The 20419-nt window shown below is 39.8% G+C and overlaps 1 protein-coding gene across 1 annotated transcript; it reads left to right on the top strand.

The window, feature by feature from the left end:
- Nucleotides 1–227: 227 nt before the first annotated feature.
- On the top strand, nt 228–16329 carry MINAR2 (membrane integral NOTCH2 associated receptor 2). The gene is made up of 3 exons (XM_019964588.2): nt 228–2547; nt 12002–12229; nt 16068–16329. The coding sequence occupies exons 1-3, from the start codon at nt 2371–2373 to the stop codon at nt 16245–16247; spliced, it is 585 nt and encodes a 194-aa protein (XP_019820147.2). The 5' UTR covers nt 228–2370; the 3' UTR covers nt 16248–16329.
- Nucleotides 16330–20419: the final 4090 nt, after the last annotated feature.

Raw genomic sequence — 20419 nt, 5'->3', positions numbered from 1 at the left:
TTCTCCTTTGCTTTTCACTTCTCTTCTTTTCACAGTTATTTGTAAGGCATCCCCAGACAGCCAGTTTGCTTTTTTGCATTTCTTTTCTGTGGGAATGGTCTTGATCCCTGTCTCCTGTAACAGCCACCATTATTTATTGAGCAAACGGCTTTGTGAGGTTCTTCAGACATGATTCATGTGAGGATGGGAGCATCCAATAAGGCTGCTCTTTCATGATGTATCCAGTAGAGCGGCTCATAAACTAAAAGAGAGAAATATGTTATCAAACAAAAGATAGTAAGAGGGCAAACAGATCACTCTGAAATTTCAAAGGAAGAAAAAATCATTTCTCTTATTAGAGAAAATATGTGAAGTTTCTGTGAAAGGCTGAGTGTCAGCCATGGCCCGTGATGTATAATTGGGAAGTGGTCAACATCAAGGGTTGGGAAGAAATAATTTTAGGCAGAAGGACTGGCCTCAACAGAGGCACGATTTAGGGGTGGAGTGAGAGTGGGGCTTGGCCCATAGCAGAAGCGGGAGGAGAAAACGTGATTTTCTGATTGTCAGTCATGTAGGCTACCCGTAGGGATAGTAGTGAAAAATAAGAACTGATGGTTTAGGAGTGATGGTAGACAAAGGATGGTGGGAGAAGATGGGCAGTCTGAAACTGAACTTATAAAAGGAAGGAGATAGTATACAAACTTCTGAGCATCTAGAGCACAGTGGAGGAATCTAAAAGGAAGGACGCCTAAGGAAAACCGATGGCTCATTTCACCTACCTCATACTTTGGCTAAGGAAAGGATCTAATCAAATATATTTGGATCTGGGTTTTGTGTCTCCACTTGCCAATGTAGAGAGCCAAAGAGAAGTAAGGTTCTTCTTGAAGATGTGTGTTATTCCCCAAAGAATCTTTTAGGAAAAGCAAACAGCCTGAGAAATATTTGTTCATTAGATGTGTTCTGGCAGCAGCCAGAGAAGTCCAGAGAGTACCAAGGACATGTACAGACACATAACACACTTGATTCTTCAAACACTGATGATTTAACTCTTTTGTTATCAACTGTCATATGAAGTCCTTTTTACTTTCTCTGGTAAGTGTACTGATTTAAAAAACAAATATTTTAAGTATTGTAAGACAGTGATAGAGTTTGGGTCCAAAAATTATTGCGGAAAACACTGGTTGTTTAATCCAGTTTACAACTATCAGTAGGACACATGATTTTTTTCAATACCCTCATGTTTATTGCCATGAAGAAGGGAAGGACTCTCTAGTGTCTGCTTGATTCGAGAACATCCTGGCTGCTGAGTCTAATAAGCCATAGGGCACTCTTCTGAAATCTGGTGCTGATATATTCCGCATGTAACCGCATTACCTTTGTAAGAAAATCCTTCCTGCTGAATCAGATGGGTTTGCATCTGAGGCACAAACATAACAGGCTGTGTCTTTTAAACACTGCTGATGTGTCTATCCTTTGCCTTCTCTTTTTCTAGATGAAAATCCATATTTTCCTGGTGAGAAGTATGGTTTGCCAGAGACAGAGTGGCTTGTAATGAGAGAGCTTATCTACCTTAAAGTCATCATAACTTCCTGGCTTGAGATAATCTCCATAACCTCACTCCCACCTTGTCTCATTGAACGGCAGATGGGTTCACTGAGGACTGCACGTCATCCAAACCCAGCTGCCATATTCTCCTCCCTTTCCAAGTCTGCTTTGTGAACAGCTAAGAGCAGAGTCAAAGAGATCTCAGAAAGCGAATGGACCAAGGCAGTAGTTTGGGGCACTAAATTACTGTAGCAAACGATCAAGCAAATTCTTGCTATTTCCCCCTCAAGCTGAGGCTGACAACCTAAGCACGGTTAGGTTTCACATGACCCTGAGACTCTGGGAGTCAAAACATGAGAAGAAACAAGATCCTGCATATCACATGTGAGGCTGTGGAGACAAGGCCAATCCAGCTGGGTCAGCTCAGCAGTGTTCAAAGAGAAGTATCAATTAATGCCTCTCTACAGGTGACTGTAGCATATGCTCCAAATTATGGACTGGGACCCTGAAATTCTGGTAGCCTTGATCCAAAGAGTATTTCCGCTTAAGCTATTATTTCTGTATGAAGACGCATCTTCATTCATCCTTTACAATTGAATAAGTATGGGCGCAGATGTTCCATTCAAGCATCCGAGGGGATAGAGAGAGAGAGAGTGTGTGTGTAGTGTGAAGGGTAAGTCAGGGTGCTCCACTGTCCCGTGGAGCACACTTGATCTGTCATTTTGAGAGTGGTTTCTGAGCACAGCCCACAGCCGTGTTTCACACGCCCGGCGGGCACCCTCAGGCTCATTAATAATGGACCACTCTGAGAGCAGCAACCTTGCTCACCTCTGTTTTCCACTATAGATGCAGGGAGGCATGGATCTCTCTGTTTTGCCAAATAACAACCATCCTGACAAGTTCCTGCAGCTCGATGTGAAGTCTTTAATGAGGAACTCAGCCCTTCTCCAGGCCAGCCTGGTGAGGTTTCCGGGAGGGAATTACCCTGCCGCACAACACTGGCAAAACCTCGTCTACTCACAGGTAAGGTCTGGGAGCACGTATGTATGCGGATGGGGGCTTGCTGCCTTCTCAGTATCTGCCACTTCATCATTTGTGCGAAAAAGCTACAGGCAACAGAGTACAGGGTAGCTGCTCACTCTTGCCATAGAAAGGGGCTTTCTCTCTTCGTCAAGGGAAGGAGACTTTCTGTGGTCACTTGATCAACTCTATGAACTATCCCAGCCATTCATTTTCCTTCATGCCCCAGCTTCTCCTACTGTCTTCTTTTTAAATTTTTGCCTAGCCTTCCCTTCAGATGTTTTCAGATCAATTACTACATTTGCAGATAAGGCTCTGGGTGGAACCCCACCTCTGTCTTCTGGTGTAGTCTAGGCATAAAGCATCCGAAGATTACACTGTGGCCTCATACATGGCCTCTAAGACAACTGAATCTTGCTTCCACCTCATTTAGACTGGCTCCCTTTCATCTTGTGGCGAAGAAACTCAAACAGTGAAACAATGGAAACCTAATGATGGAAAGAAAGAAAATAGAGGGAACTCTCTACCTGAGAAAGGTGCTGGCTGTTTTTGTAGAGGCTCTTTGTTTCAGCGGGTATCCATGTAGACAAGACTTAACAAGCAATCTTCAAACCCAGACTTCATTTCTTGCTCTCTTCTGCATCTTCTTTTTTGCTAACCACAAGAGAAGGATACAACTGATGAGTTCCATGTGCTGAAAGAAACATAAAGGCCCTGAGTGTTGCACAGCTCATGAAATAAGAATAATCTTTGTTTTAAGACATGAGGGCTAACGGGGTTAAGGGTTAGTCCATTTAGAAACAGGAAGAAGCATTTCATTTCAGAACAGATGTGAATGACCTACAAACCCCTGCAAATCATTAAATCCTTTGGAGTGGTTCAAATTCCCTGAACAGAAATTTGTTTTCTTTTAAGAAACAGTTGCTACTCATGAGTCCTGGTGTAAAGTGACTCCTTTGTGGTGTGTTTGTGGGCTTCTCGGGACCTTTATCATGAGATCATTCAGAATCAAGTACACTTGGATAGTTATGTAAGTGTTTCCTCCACCTATGAGGTTTTTAATTCATTTCCATTGTAAGGCAGCCTGTTATGACAACCGACTTTTAAAAAATTTTACATCCTTCCCTTTGGTAATTTTCAAAACCTATCCATACACACCTTTTTGATGGCTGCTTTTTGTGTGTTTTGCTTAGTTTAAGTTAAATGCGATGAAATTCCTCCTTTGTCTTTCTTACTGTTTATATCATGAACTAAAATAATTCAAAAGTCAGCTTAGAATACCTTGGCCCTCCTGTGCTATGAAGTTTAGTCTAAGAAAACACATCCAATAAATTCCTTTGAGGTTGGAACACACCGATCTAACATCTTTTGTTTAGTACTGGAGTTGACCTGTTTCCTTCATGTGGAATTTCACAATTTAAAGCTCCGTGAATGTTGTTCCTAAACCTGAATGAAATGCGAGTTTTAAAGGGCATTTTTTTCCCAACAGGCCCTGAGGTATAGAAATAGTTTTACAGGGCAAACCAAGGATGTAAAAATCTGTTTCCTATGTCTTTGAATGTGTCGTTGGTAATCGCAAACTATAAATAAACTTGATTTAGTTATAACTTTACCCTAAAAAGAAATGTCTAATGACTGAATAAAGGCCAATACACTACTAAATAATGCTTGGAGGGAAGAAGTAAATCAATTACAAATTTAGTTAGTTGGGTACATGTGGCTCACATAAGTAAAAACAATTATATTTGCTACTTTAGATTGCAGTATGTCAATAAATAATGCTTCTCTCCTTGGTTGGGTCTTAAAAATCCAAGAGTGGTAATATTCATTGGTAAAAAAACAAATCTAAAAGAAAAGCATGTATGAAAGTTGTAAGTCTCTATGGTGATACCTGGAATAAGGGCACTGAATACACCAGGTGGACTAAGGTACCAGGGGTGTGAGAGGTGGCAGGCAGCTGTCAGTAGTTCTTAATTTAAAACCCTCACCTTGTGGGCTTCATGTCTCACTCTGTGGGGAGACATTAAGCCAATTGAAGAACATTGAATAGGAGATTTGAAGCTTGGTTTCTTGTCTCAAATCCACAATAAACCAGTCTGAGAGGCATCAATTATCGCCCTTATTCAGTCCATGCTTTAGTATTTCCACTTGCAAAATTAGTGTAGTATTCACTTTACGTAGTTCCTTAAAAGTGAGAGCAAATAAGGTAAAAGCAACTGACAGAGTTTCCTTTAAGAGAATAAGAAATGGGCATCATGTCATCATTTGCTATCAATAGTATCCCCAAATGTGTTTAAATTAGCCTATCATTAGAATTTGGAATAGCAGATAAGACCACTTGCATTCTTTGATATATACCGTGGATGGAGGGGTGTGTGTGTGTGTGTGCATGTTAGAGGGTGTAGTCAGTACTTCTATCAAGCTCTCTGGCCAAATCAAGCAGTTAGATTATATACTTCCATGAAATCCACACAAATTTCAGAGTTGTGTTAGCTTACCTTTTTGGCTCATAGTCCATCCGTCCCCACCCCAGGTACATAGTATTTAGAATTAAGCCTACCTCCAAAAATGTCAAAGGACTTAACCTACAAACATTGCCTTCAACAATGGTAGTAACCGAACAGTTGAAACAAGAGACCTTCTAGGGACTTCCCTGGCAGTCCAGTGGTTAAGACTTTGCTTCCACTGCAGGAGCCAGGTTGGGGAACTAAGATTTCACACGCTACGCAGTGCAGCAAGAAGGAAAAAAAAAAGTAGTGTATTTATATCCATGATTTATGTTTTATGCTCTTTTGAAATTCACATTCCACCTTCAGAGGCAATTTTCTAAGCCATTTTATATGAGCAGAAGCAATACCATGCATATAGGAAAGTAAGCAAGGATGTCCCCAGGCACGCCAGCATCTCAGGACACTGTATCTGCAGGTAAAGAGTACAAGCAGGTACTTCTTGATTTAACTAGATTTATACTTTTTCTTTAATTCTTTCACTAGAGAAATAAGGCTTCTTGATAAAGTTCTTCTCAATACAATGAACAAACTTTTGCCAAAATCTAATATTTCTGGTTGTTGAAATAATTGGGGGCATGTATTTGATGAAGGCACTTGGAATTATATTCCAAATATTTCTGCCAGTCCCTTTATGCTCTTGCTGCTGCTGCTAAGTCACTTCAGTTGTGTCCGACTCTGTGCGACCCCATAGACGGCAGCCCACCAGGCTCCCCCGTCCCTGGGATTCTCCAGGCAAGAACACTGGAGTGGGTTGCCACGTCCTTCTCCGATGCATGAAAGTGAAAAGTGAAAGTGAAGTCGCTCAGTCGTGTCTGACTCTTAGCGACCCCATGGACTGCAGCCTACCAGGCTCCTCCATCCATGGGATTTTCCAGGCAAGAGTACTGGAGTGTGGTGCCATTGCCTTCTCCACAATCCCTTTATAGAGGAAGGTAAAAAAAAAAAAATAATTCCTTTTCTTTTGGTATAAATGATAAAATATATTTTTTCAGATACTGTAGTGGGATTTTTCTTCTGATTAGCAGTTAGACTTCAGAATCTTTCTAGACTAATCTATTTGTTATATCTTTTCCTGGCTTTTATGATGTCTGTTTGAGAACCCAGGGGATTTCTGTACTATACCTATGAACTAGAGCAGAAGATCAAAGCTAAGGAGGTTGCTCTTCCCTTGGTTTCTAGACAAGGTCATTTCCTGGGTGTATTTCCTAATCACCTTTGCTCACTTTTTTTTTTTTCAGTCTTAAAGCTCTCTTTTCCCTTTAAATTCTAATATTTTTTCTTTCTCCCTCAGCTTTGTTTTTGTGTATCAAAACTATATTTCACAATCTGTGTGTGAACACACATGTCATGCCTTCTCCAGGACTGTCTCTATTCAAGTATTCCATACCCTATTTCAATAAGAGCAGCCTGTATAAGCTTATATTTGGGCAAAATGTTGTCGGCATTTTGAGGTCCGTAAATTATTGTCTAGGAAGTAGGAGCATCATTGAGTTGCTCAGAATTTTACTTGCAGTTATCAGAACATGATTTTATCAAGTTATGCTAAATTTATGTAATTTACAAAATCTCCAGTGGGGTCAGAAATTCCCCCTTGGGTGACAGTGCTGCCAGAAGCATCACCCGCTTTGTCCCATCACTGCTCCTCAATGAGACCCAAATGCCTCTGGCACTGAAACCTTATTAAAGCACGGTGTGTGTCACAGGAGCACATGTGGGGCTCCAGAGCCCTGGTTACTTGGAGGGGAAGGCCGAAGAAGAGGTTCCAAGAGAGGTCTGGGTCAGACTGGGAAGGCTTGATGCGTGTGGTATGAGATTTCAAATTTTATCCTGAAAGTTTGGAGGGGTTGATGGAAAATTTTAAGAGAATCACATGATCAAATCTGTGCTTCATAAAGGTGACCATTTAGTAATTTGGAAAACAGAATTAATATGAACAGTGGGGAGCAACTTTCTAGGAAAAGTTGTCTGTGGGCTCACATGTGAAATACAAACAAAATATCCCGTTTGCATTATGATTATGATAGGAATTACATTGTTAAGTATAGACCACATTGGGGAAAATGGAAATCCTTATAATCTTGATTTTTCCCAATTTGTGAACATGATATGCTACAGTCCATGGGGTCACAAGAGTCAGACACGACTGAGCCACTGAACTGAACCTTTTCAAAAAGAAACAGCTTTCAATATCACTGATTCATTCCATCGTATATATGGGTTATTTTGCTTTTAATATTTATTGATCTCTCCTGCTTTATTATTTCATGGTGACTATATTCTTAGATTTAATCTGACCAATATTCATCCCTCACCAGAGGCAGTGACTAAGTTTATCCAGTGCCCCATCCACACGGTCCTATAATCTTTGCTGCACTAGAAATGCAGTCACTGCAGAAATTCTTCCTTCCTGAATGGGAAAAATGAAAGAACGCAGACACTGCTCCAAAGTAATTCTGAGATTCTACTGGGAATAGTTCATGTGGCCCTCCTTCCTTGGTGGTGGGGAAGATGGATTAGGCCAGGACTCTCCTCTTTAGAAGATATCCTGGGGCATTGTTCTCTAGAGTTCCTGGTCCAGCGCACCAGGAAACATTCCCTTGTTCATCAAAGTTTTTTGCCATATCACAGAGGGACACCCTCAAGGCTGTAGAGGCTTCAAAATTCACTCCTATTAATCCATTAATAATAAATACATCCATATTTGGAGGCATTGGGTTACTGTTGTTTTGTTGGTTTTGTCTGTAATTTTTAACAATCTTAAAAACTTTTAGGACTAGGCTTGTGGTTTCTCTAGTGAAACATTTCTTATAAAACTTAGTGTGAGCTATATATTAACGTAATCATTTCTATTTTGTTGTGGTCACTTCTATATGTCAGTAAATACACCTTAAGTTCTTTGAAGGCGTTGATCTCAAATAGACTTTAACGGTTTGCTTTTCTGCCTCCATTTCTCCTCCTTTGACTCAATGACAAATGCCTGGAGACAGTCAGGAGTAATAGTTATGAAACCACACCCTGACGTGACCTCTATCCTGAGTCGCTTCATTCTCCTAGGAAATTTAAATGGGCTTTTTTTTTTTTTCTTTTGGCTCAAATTGTGTTTGGAGTCTATAAACAGTCAGATTTTTAACAGTAGAAGGCATCAAATTTCCATAGTTTCTCTCTTTTTTTCTTGCAAACAATTCAGCTCTTTCTATCATTTCATCTCTTTCTTATAATACAGCAATACTCTGATCCTTGTGCGTGTATTACTTATCCCTCATAGAGCTACAGGGGGTTAGATTCCAAACGACCACAGATAACACACCAAACAGTTCTCGCTGTATGCTATGAATAGCCATCCATCCAGCTTCTGATACTCTTCTCATCCCTCTCTTAACTGCTAAGCCAATGCCAACAGTTGTAGAATTTCAAGCGATCACTTTCTGTACTAAGGGGAATGTAGGCTAGGCCACACTATGATGACAAAATATCAATAACTAAAAAGAAGAAAAACATTCTTGTGCATGGAAAGTCTGAGAAAGGACAGATAGGTTGGCGAGGTGGGCAGGGGTTGGGCAGCTCTTTTCCAAGCAGTATCCCAGAGCTTGAAGTTCTTTCATCTTGTATAGCTCTGCCACCTCAAAATCCTTGCTTACAGTGATATAATAAAAAATGAGAAGTGAGGACAGGTGAGCCAAAAAATCTTGTTGGAGAATTCAGGGGCTCAGCCTGGAAATGATCTCTGTTACTTTCGACCCCACATCAACTACTAGAAAGAGTGGGCCCAGTTTAACGTCAAACAGGCTGAGGAAGGCGGTCATGCCTTGTGCTCAGAAAGGGAAAACACATTGGTGAGGATTTAACCTGTCACACCACCAGCTCTTCTTTGTTTATATTTGCCTGCTATATATTTTTATGTGCTTTCACTCTCACTTTTTCTGAGTTCCTGTATTTTAAATATTTTAAAAATCTCATATGAGGTCTCTGTTATTTAGAGGGTTTCATCTATTTATTTAACATGATTGTTTCCACTTTTTTTCTGTTTCCTAAGATTTTCTCCTCTGTATTCTTTGTTTCAGGTTTTTTATCTTTTAGATTAACTTCCTGTCATCATCTTCTGCTCTACTGATTTAGAATCTACATCTTCTTTCTCTATTTTTAAGTAGTATCTCCATCCTCTAAGAGAACTTATTTCTTAAAATTTCAAAATTAAGGACTTCTCAAGTGGCCCAAGGGTCTACACTTCCACTGCGGGAGCTATGGGTTCAACCTCTGGTTAAGCGACGAAGATCCCACGTGCTGTGTGGCCAGAAAGAAGAAAAGAACTTTCCCAATCAAATATAACTGTTAAAGATTTCACTGTTTAGTTTTAGGTTTCTCTTAAAACTCACAAATTAGTGATTATTATTTCTATTTTACCATAAAATCAGTGCTTGCTTAGATTTCTGTCTATATTCATCAGCTTTTTTTTCCTTTTGTTCTTTTTCTTTGTTTTTCCTAGCATTTATTCTTATACACCTTAACCTTCCCTAATATCAGGTTTCTTCTTCCTGAAGTATATTTTTTAGAAATTCCTTCTTTATTGGCCTATTAATTGTATACTCTCAGTATTTGTCTGTTGAAAGTCTATTTTATTCTTTTTATTAAGTGATAGTTTACTTATACATAAATGGCATAAATATTGACTAAAGTGTATAAAGGATATGTGGACAAAGTAATGGTTAATACAGAAAAGCCTAGGTAAGCTTTGAAGCTTATTTACTTAAACAGTATTTTTTTAACTTTACAGCCCATATTGTTAAAATAATGAAATTACTATTGTGCTTCCTTTTGATAAATGTAGTCCTTGTAAAATGTAGAGTGAAAAATTAAAATCAAAGACATGCTTTGGTTTTCTTTCTGAAGAGATTTTTTTTTAGTTTATCAAAATATAGAAGAACCTCAACCACAATTAGTATATTCTGTTTCTTCCATAAAATTCTTAATAAAACTATTCTATTAATTTTCCCTTCACATGTCCTTCAGACATGAAATTGTCATACAGTGCAAAAGTAAATGGCACTAAATTCTAAACCTCAAACATTCAAGAATACTGTTTAGAATTAAGACCTTGAATGTTCTTTTAAAAGTAGCTCTGATTATTTTTTCTATCTTTTGTATATTAGTTTTTCAAGGTTTGTATACATTGTAATAGAGGGTATTGTGTTTTTTTCTTAACCCCTTAAACTATTTTTCTGATTTATAGAGGTTTCTTATTTAGGAAACTCAAGGAATAGTCACGCAGGCAAGAAAACAGACAAAGCCAATTTTTCAACATCAGAAGGATTATTTCTCTTCAAAGAAGATCACAGATATCTAGCCTTGAAGCAAAAAACTTGAGTCAGAATTATGCTAAACTTAAACTATCTAAATTTTATATCAAATTGTTTTTTCTCAGTTCCAGAAACATTTTTCATGAGTTTCATCCATCTTAAAGATGAATGCTAAGTCAAGATGATTTATTATTTCATTGCAAACTTTAGTATTATAGAATATAAATTGATTTTGAACAGACCAGCAATCTAATAAAGTCAGATAAGACCTCCAAGTTGATCTCTACCTATCTAAAAAAAGTCTGGATTAAGAAAATTAGGGAAACTTAAGGCCAAAGAGAATATGAATGAAGGTACCCTTTATCTAGATGATTTGGGGGGGGCTACCAGCCATTTCAGAAGGAAGCTACATATATTAGTTTACAACTTTGCTATGTGACCTATATACCCCAATAGATGTGAGGGAATCAGTGCACTGATGATTATAAATATAACTCAGAAAAATATTAATTACTACTGAAACTTCTCTGATTAGGAAGGCTGAAATATGTGAAACACATTTATTGAAAAATTGCTGTAAGATAATGAAATGTGTCACTAGTTCTTAAGAGTCAAACCTAAGTGTTCTGAAAATTAACTTATGTGGAGTTCCTTTCCCTTGATGCCCTATGATAAATAAGACATTACTCTATAGGCTTTCTGTTTCTTCTCCAGTTTATTTGGTCAATGAATAAATTTTAATCTGAAATTTTTCTATCTTCATAATAGGTTTGTAGTCATAAGGGGAAAAAAAGGCAAAGTAAAAATATGAAGGTCATACCAGACACAGAAAAACCACATTGTTTTTGTATAATCCATTTATATAAATGAGTACAGACTGACCTGTGATGGGGATTCTGGAGATACTGATTATCCTTGGGGAGGGGAACCAAGAGTAATTAGAAGGCAGTGTGGGGTATGCTGGTATGGTTTGTTTTTGGGTAGTATCTTGGGTTTATTTGATATGTGAAAATTTATCGAACTCTACATTATTACATGTGTACTTTTCTACATGTATATCATGGTTTAATTTTTAAGTTTTTAAAGATCTGAAAGTTAGAATTAGAGCTATCCAATACCCAGCCTGTCTATAGTGACATATAAGAGGGCAATGCTAAGTTAGTCTAGTTCTCCAAGCTATCTAAAATCGGAGTCCCAAGGGAGTTCCCATGAAAGCCAAAGCATAACTATAAAATGCCTTTTAATCTTGACTTTGCTGGATTAATACAGCAATGTTAATTTTTTTTTTTTAAGTCATAGAATGCACAAGTAGAAAGAGGTAACAGGTCATTAAATCTCAGTGCAAGTGATCTGGGGAAAAGTTACTTTCTTTAGAATTCTACTGTTTGAATTAAGGAATGCTGTTCTTTCTCTGTCATTGTAAAATAGCATTTTAATGAATGATTACTGAATCTGAACACGATCACATGCAAAGAAAGAGCTCAGTGATAGAATCCTAAGTCAAACTAGATCCTAGAATTCTTCCTTCATTCATTGTCCTAATCTGTTGGGTCCAGGCAGAATCATTAAACTTTCCGGTATAGTTATTTCACATTTTCCTTCCCTATCATCACCTCTTGGTAAGAGAGACTTTGTTACTGTGTTTCCTGACAGAGAGAAAAGAAGAATATTACTGCTCAACACGTGAGGGGATCCAGTGTGAAGGGCACCATCACCGTCGAGAGCCCCCCACCATCCTTATCATCTGTTCTGAAGAATAACCCACTATATGGTGATGTAAGTTTTGAGGAAGCTATGGAAGAAAGAAAAAAGAATCCTTCATGGACCGCTGAGGAATATGACAAGCGTTCCCTGCATACCAACCTCTCTGGGCATCTGAAGGTACTCAAGGCAAGGAATCAACTCCTTTAATTGATGAGGGAGATCAGTTACATAATCCTAAAAGAAATGGGTATTAAGGTGAGAGGCAGTCTTCACTGGGCATAAAATCTCCAGAGTTGAGGTTATTTTGACCTCTGGCTTTACCTTCTCTCTCCTAGTCAGTATTTGTGTTTATTTATGTGTTTTATAATTTCAGCAGTTACCAGCATCACTACAGTGTAGAGAGAAAGAAATGATGTGACAAGAAGAAGGGTTTACCTGGAAGGTATCAGTTTGTGAAAGTCAATTTGTAAGATTAAGTGTTTTCCCCTAGTTTTGAGATCATTTATGTTTGTGAATAGCTGAGTTCTTTATTCTACATTTTTTCAAATATATTGATTAATTGCTGTGTCTTAGGCATTGTGCAAGGCAGTTCTCATCAAAGATCATTTTATTTCAAGCCTACTCGGTGATTTAAGATTGCAGATTTACATTTTGGACATTTTCCTGTGTCTCAGTAACAAAACAAAACAAAAGCATTTCAACACAGGAAAAGTATGCAATGAACTCATTCACCCAACTTAAACCCAACTCAAGTTTTTCCTTTTCTTTCCCCTGGTGTCACCCTTCAAAAAGTCTAGGAATCCCTGAAAAGCAGGAAAGGTGACCCTGTTTTCCGAGTGGACTGGATTCCTACCCAACCTTGGCTGGCCTCTGCCTGTCCTAGGGCCAGAAAGGCCTGACATTTTCCAAGTGTGACAGTGTATGTCTGTCCTAAGCCTCATACCCTAGTCACCTACAGGCTTTTCCTTCTGAAGGAGACAGCATTACATTCCCTTAAAGTCTTATATTTTAAAAAATCTCAAATGTGCACTCCTTTAAATATTGTCCAGAATCTTTGAAGTTTCTTTATCTCCCAGTGGATTTAGTGTATCTCATCCTTAATGTAGCCTCTTCTCCAGAGATGTTTCCATAACAGATGCTTCCCCCTAGCAACAGTAATCTTGTGTTTTGTAATCAGGAATCCAAATATCAAGACCTCTAGGAAATAACCTTCTACGACTAGGAAAGATAGATTGATATAGTTCACAGACATTTCTTGACTAGGTGCTAGAGCCTCCGTTCTTCTCTTTGTTGTTTATATGAATGACAAGGGTACTGTAAAGAAGAATATTCTTGCCCTCCAAAAGTTCATCTGAGTGAAGTATTAACAACAAGCAGTAACTCTAGGACAAGAGAGAGGAAGACAGTGACTATATGATTCGTAGAAAGTGCTGGGCAGATTCAAAAGAGGACAAAGTCACATTGAATTATAAGAAAGCTTTGTGGAAAAGTTCATTGAGGCTGGACTTGAAGGATATGTAGAACTCCAGATGACATGGGTCGTTTGCATGAGAGGAGAGGCTCTATTCTATCAGAAGTAACAAGAATAAAGGCAGAAATATAAGAGAGTAAGAGAGTTTGTCAGAGCAATAGGTAGTCCGTTTTTGCTAGAGCTACAGCTAAAGTAATAGAAAAATGGGGGAAATAAGGCTAACAAACAGATTCAAAATAAACTTCAAATGTAAGGCTAAAGAAACTGAATGTTATTGGCACTAAGGGGTAATTTTTTGTCAGCAATACCATGACATGTTTAGGAAGACTGAATGTGAATATGATGTATATATTGCTTTACTAAAACCAAGGCTGGCCCTCTTCCCACCCATCTGTTACCTGCCCACTCACCTCAGAGCAGAGGCCCCTCAGGTTGGAGACCGGTGGGCAGACCTCATAAAGTCACGACTTTGGTTTGTATTAGTATCTCTTCTTGCTGCTGCTGCTAAGTCACTTCAGTCGTGTCCGACTCTGTGCGACCCCAGAGACGGCAGCCCACCAGGCTCCCCCGTCCCTGGGATTCTCCAGGCAAGAACACTGGAGTGGGCTGCCATTTCCTTCTCTAATGCATGAAAGTGAAAAGTGAAAGTGAAGTCACTGAGTCGTGTCCGACTCCTAGCGACCCCATGGACTGCAGCCCACCAGGCTCCTCTGTCCATGGGATTTTCCAGGCAAGAGTACTGGAGTGGGGTGCTATTACCTTCTCCAAGTATCTCTTCTTACACCTCATCAATTCAACTTACTTCATCATCATCCCTACCCCATCTCCTAATTAGCACATGGAATGTCCAACTTAATTTCTGAAACCTTTTCAACTACTTTACAGGCCATGAAAGTTCCATGTGCTTTTGGTCACTCCCATTTTTCTGAATTACTAAGTTTATGAATAAAAAAGGAGAAAAAAATCCCGTATTTAGTTACCAACGCAAGCTATAAGCAGAATGTGGGAGTGGATAGTCTCCATTATGGAAGTTCTTACTGAAGAATGAGGCATTAACCTTGCAGGCAAAGTGCAGGCCTCTGATTAGGACACAGACAAAATGAAAATAAGAGTGAAGTCAGGCAAGGATTTTTAAATCGTCTATCCTTCTGCACAGATCATTCAAATTTTATTTTAACAGCTTTCCTAAGACTGGACTTTGAAACTAATAGCAATGGAAGAGTTATATTGTCATCACCAGAATCCACCCAGCTAGTTATTACAAGGGTAATAAGCTAATTCATTACCTGGCCGTGGAAACTGGCTAACTTGAAGTCACTGAGACTAGAGAAGCCGAGAGGGGGTGGGCAGCCCAGCTACAAGCCATTGCAATAATCCAAATGAGAAACAATAAATCTTGAAATGGATTTGTGAAAATAGAGATTCAGCATTCACCATAGATTATTTGTTTGTCTACTAGATGCCAGGCATAGACACTGAATCTTTAGCACTGAAATAAGGGCTTCCCAGGTGGTACTAGTGGTAAAGAATCCACCTGCCAATGTAGGAGACAACAGAGACATAGTTGGGTTAGATCCCTGGTGTGGGAAGATCCCCTGGAGAAGGGAATGACTACCAACTCTAATATTCTTGCCTGGAAAATTCCATGGACAGAATAGCCTGTTGGGCTACAGTCAGTGGGGTTGTAAAGAGTCAGACATGACTGAGTACACACACACACACACACACACACACACACACACACACACACAGCAGGAGACAACAGGGAATTGTGTGTGTGTGTGTGTGTGTTTTAGATGTATGGACAGTAGAGTTTGCAGATGATTTTGGGACACAGGAGATAAATTTGAGTTGAAGACAATTCTGTAGTATGGAAAGGGAGACAAGGCCTGTGAAAGAATCAGAAACATGGGGATAAATAAGGATGGGAAAGGATATATCGGGTCCTTTATCCAGAAGGCCAACAGTGCCAGAGCTTCTTCATGCTAACATGCTGTAGCCCTCTACACGGAAGACCAGAAATTTGAGAAGCACAGAGAAGACTTTGGACTCTTAGTCTTACTCCTCCTTCCATGGAACTCAGCTTCTGGATTTACTGAAAAATTCAGCAAACATCTTCATTCTTACTATGCCAACAAAATCAAAACCCCCAAGATCATCTGTGGCAAGGAATTTCAATTTTATTTCAACTCACTAACCTGATGGACACACACTGTTTATAAATTGTAAGAGACACTAAGTTGGCAAAAACATGGCAGAAACACTCTTGTGTTTGTGACCCTAAAGTGTGAGCAATTTATTCGGTAAACAGTGAATCGTCATGCAGACCTACAGGTTGAAGCTGAGGATTCCTGGTCAGCCAGGAGGCTGTAGCTGCATGTTGCAGCTATTCAGAGAAGCCTAGCCTCTGGTATTAGAGCTCTGACACTTAAACCTCACTCAAGGTTTGGAATATGGATGTAGATTACCTATGCTCTCTTATTCTGCAATCTCAGTTAGTCTGCAACGTTGACTGATCCTATCCTCCATGTAATTTTCTTTTAGGAAAATCCTAATGACCTACGGTTTTGGTTGGGAGAAATGTACACACCCGGTTTTGATACCTTACTGAAGAAGGAAGAAGAACAAGAGAAGCATTCAAAATATCGTCGTATAGGCCTGATTCTGCTCCTCGTAGCCTGCGTCTTGGTTTCCATAGTGACTGTTAGCACTTTCTTCATCTAAAGAGACTACCCCCAGACACAGTCACTTCAAATTTCTTTAAAATCTTTCTAAATAAACAATTGCAGAAAAACATGTTCATGGAGTATACATGTATTGTTGATGGTTTAGTTAAATGTAATTGTCTTGGAGAATGCAAACTTCATTTGAGATAATGCTGGCTTTCTCTACTGTGTTCTGTGAAACCTTTGTCAGAATCCCCAACCTGAGCCTAGACCTTTGGGCATCAGGAATTCTGGGGATCATAACCTCTGAAAAGTATTAAGTGTGGATTAAGACAACCAAAATTAAACATTTTAATAGAGAATGAAACAGCACCAACAATCGTCAGCAGCTTTGTCTTAATGTTTACATTATATTCACCTTATTTTGAAAACACTATTACCACCCTCCTGTCATCACTGGAGAAGTTGAGCAGATCATTTTGTGGCCAACTACCAGGTATATAGGATAAAAACTTCTGGTTGTGTGGCCTGTTGGGTTGAATTCATGCTGTTTTATCTTCCTTTATTCTTGTTTAAGCCAGAAAAAAAGGCGGGGGGAGGTGCTGTGGAATATTCCAACATTTTTCTTTTCCCAGCAATCCTTTATAATGCCCCAGTCTCATGTTGCGATTTTAATAGACCTAAACTTGGACAGGCTACAGTAATATAATTAATCGCATTTAGATCCAGCTGTGCTTACTGATTGATCCACATTGGCTAGTGTGACCCCTGGTAGCAATCAGGATGTAGCTCTAGGATTTAGCATGCTGGCCCTAAAAAATCAGAGAGGATGCTGCTAAAAGAACAGATCTTGCATCCTGATTGTGCCTTTTGCTAAATCTTGCCCCTCTAGCAAGTCCTATCCAAGAAAGGATATCACCTGCCCAGTAGGGCTTGCCTTATGAGTAACTCCTGCTGCTGCTGCTAAGTTGCTTCAGTTATGTCCGACTCTGTGTGAGCCTGGAGACAGCAGCCCACCAGGCTCCCCTGTCCCTGGGATTCTCCAGGCAAGAACACTGGAGTGGGTTGCCATTTCCTTCTCCAATACATGCAAGTGAAAAATGAAAGTGAAGTCGCTCAGTTGTGTCCAACTCTTAGCGACCCCATGGACTGCAGCCCACCAGGCTCCTCCATCCATGGGATTTTCCAGGCGAGAGTACTGGAGTGGGGTGCCATCGCCTTCTCCAAGAGTAACTCCTGGCCCCTGGTAAGTCGTTGGCTAATTAACTATGGTTGTTTCAACTAATTTGAGTTAACAGCACCTGAGGTCACCTTAATTGTGTGCAGGCACCTGGGTAATGGCTCAGGGCACAGAAGGAGAAGCAGGTCACCACTGTTTCCTCCTTTCTAGGACACCCTTCCCTAAGTCCCCCATCCATGTTCCTTTCTCCTCTTAGAAGACTTCTCCCCACCCCCAGACTATCTTGGGCAGAAACAAAAAAGGGATTTTTCTTCTTCCCATTAGTCAAATTTCGCCTTTGGGGTTGCCGTATAATTTTCTTGTTATTTCTCTTAAAGATGCTTGAACATTGAACAAAGTACTTGAATATTAAAGTACTACGTGACTACAGTAAAATCATTGTGTGTAAAAATTGTCTTAAGCATGTTTCTCCTTTACTTCTTATTCCTACTCTCCTTTGTGATAGGTTCCAGTCCCATTTAGAACTGAATCAAGAAGCAGTGAAGGTCTGGGGGCTTCCTGAGGGTAAGCCCCCCGACCACCACGACTGGCTTATAGACAACCACTTGCTATTACTCTGCTTTCAAAGCTTGAGTGTCCAGTGTTTGCCTCTAAGGGGTTCAAACATGTTCAGATATCTGCTTCACATGGAAAGCATTTGGACCATGGCAGGTTACATTGGGCTGTCCAGGGCCACAAACAGGAAAGGCTCTCTAAAGGCATGAAGCAGAGGTAAGCATAGATGTGTGAAGCTGCCCACCTGAACTCCTGGCCCCTTCACCTCATCCTCTCGTTCTTCTCTGGCCCTCCTATTCTCGCCTACCATTCTCTCCAGTCATTTCTCTTTCAGCTTTAATGAGTTTTTACTTTGCTATTACTCCCAAACCAGTCTTCATTTTCAGCCTTCTGTGTAAGAATCAAATTATATTATTGTCCCTCATCAGGTTAATGTTTTGTCTCTCATGAGAGGGAAAGAAAGTCTTAAGTAGAGACAATACATCCATGTGTGCACTAAAAATCATACTATGAGGGTAGTTCCAATTTCTCCTTCAGTATGGGTTGTGAAAATGGCTCAAGCAGAAAAAGCATAATAAGATCATGGAAAATGCAGAGATGATGTCCCTAAATAAGCTTAAATTCAAACCTGGGCTTTCTTAAAAAGCTCCAATCCGGATTCAATAAGCTAATGCTTTAAAAGCATCTAAATACAACCCTTAGCACATTAGTGGTCAGTAAACAACAGACTGGTTCCAAATAGGAAAAGGAGTACATCAAGGGTGTATATTGTCACCCTGCTTATTTAACTTCTATGCAGAGTACATCATGAGAAACGCTGGGCTGGAAGAAGCACAAGCTGGAATCAAGATTGCCGGGAGAAATATCAATAACCTCAGATATGCAGATAACACCACCCTTATGGCAGAAAGTGAAGAGGAACTCAAAAGCCTCTTGATGAAAGTGAAAGTGGAGAGTGAAAAAGTTGGCTTAAAGCTCAACATTCAGAAAACGAAGATCATGACATCTGGTCCCATCACTTCATGGGAAATAGATGGGGAAAAAGTGGAAACAGTGTCAGACTTTATTTTTCTGGGCTCCAAAATCACTGCAGATGGTGACTGCAGCCATGAAATTAAAAGATACTTACTCCTTGGAAAGAAAGTTATGACCAACCTAGATAGCATATTCAAAAGCAGAGACATTACTTTGCCAACAAAGGTCCGTCTAGTCAAGGCTATGGTTTTTCCTGTAGTCATGTATGGATGTGAGAGTTGGACTATAAAGAAAGCTGAGCACTGAAGAATTGATGCTTTTAAACTGTGGTGTTGGAGAAGACTCTTGAGAGTCCCTTGGACTGCAAGGAGATCCAACCAGTTCATCCTAAAGGAGATCAGTCCTGAATATTCATTGGAAGGACCGATGCTGAAGCTGAAACTCCAATACTTTGGCCACCTGATGCAAAGAGCTGACTCATTTGAAAAGACCCTGATGCTGGCAAAGATTGAGTGCAGGAGGAGAAGGGGATGACAGAGGATGAGATGGCTGGATGGCATCACTGACTCGATGGACGTGGGTTTGAGTGAACTCCGGGAGTTCGTGATAGACAGGGAGGCCTGGCGTGCTGCGATTCATGGGGCCGCAAAGAGTCAGACATGACTGAGTGACTGATCTGAACTGAAACAGTAACTATAATTATCTTCAAAGCAATAACTATTTTAATCACTTATTTTAAATTTTTTAAATTGGGATAAGAAAGACTGGGAGCTGTAAACTCTTAAATAATAATGGTTTCAAATAGTAGTCTTTTCCAGGTTCTTTAAAATGTGCACCGCCGCTTGCCCCTCAAAAAAGTTTTGGGCATTTTGTTTTGGTTTTGTGTATTAGGTTAGTGTATGGGAGGGCTACAGCAAATGGTAAATTCTAGAGAAAAAATTTCCAACTGTAGATACTTTTTTAAAGTGCTGCTCTCCGATTTAAAAGAAGAATTAATTTTTTTTGTATAACCCATTAATGACTATTCCAATTATATTCACGTTGCTGTCACCTAGCGGAGAGTTTGTGGTTGGAAGACAGAGAAGGGTGCAGGGCCACTCCATTTATCCAGAGTGCACTCCTGCCCCCTGGTGGTGACATTTATTGTGCCTGCCCTTAGCCCATGAAAAAGCGTTTTACCAAAGGGGCATTTTACAGGTGGCAGCCTGACTTTGCCTCTGCGGTTACAATCAGTGTGACGGGATGGCCGACAGCTCCTGTCTTCCGTCTTACAACTACCATCTCATCTTACAAGAAAAGAAATACGACTGACCTAAAGTCATCCTGACATCTGAAGGCAGAGCTGCGACCCTCGGCATGAAGTCCTGGATCTACTTTCTGTACATGATTACGCTAAAGCCAAAGGTAGCAGTGTTTTCAGAGATCACCCCTTTCCTAAACCTCCTCCAATTGCTTAATATGCCAGGAATATTAAATAATTTGCTGTTTATTTTAGAGACAGTATGGCCTGAATGTCTGCT

This window comes from Bos indicus, chromosome 7 (assembly GCF_029378745.1).
Source record: "Bos indicus isolate NIAB-ARS_2022 breed Sahiwal x Tharparkar chromosome 7, NIAB-ARS_B.indTharparkar_mat_pri_1.0, whole genome shotgun sequence".
Classification (NCBI taxonomy): Eukaryota; Metazoa; Chordata; class Mammalia; order Artiodactyla; family Bovidae; genus Bos; species Bos indicus.
This window is presented reverse-complemented; position numbering and strand designations above follow the sequence as displayed.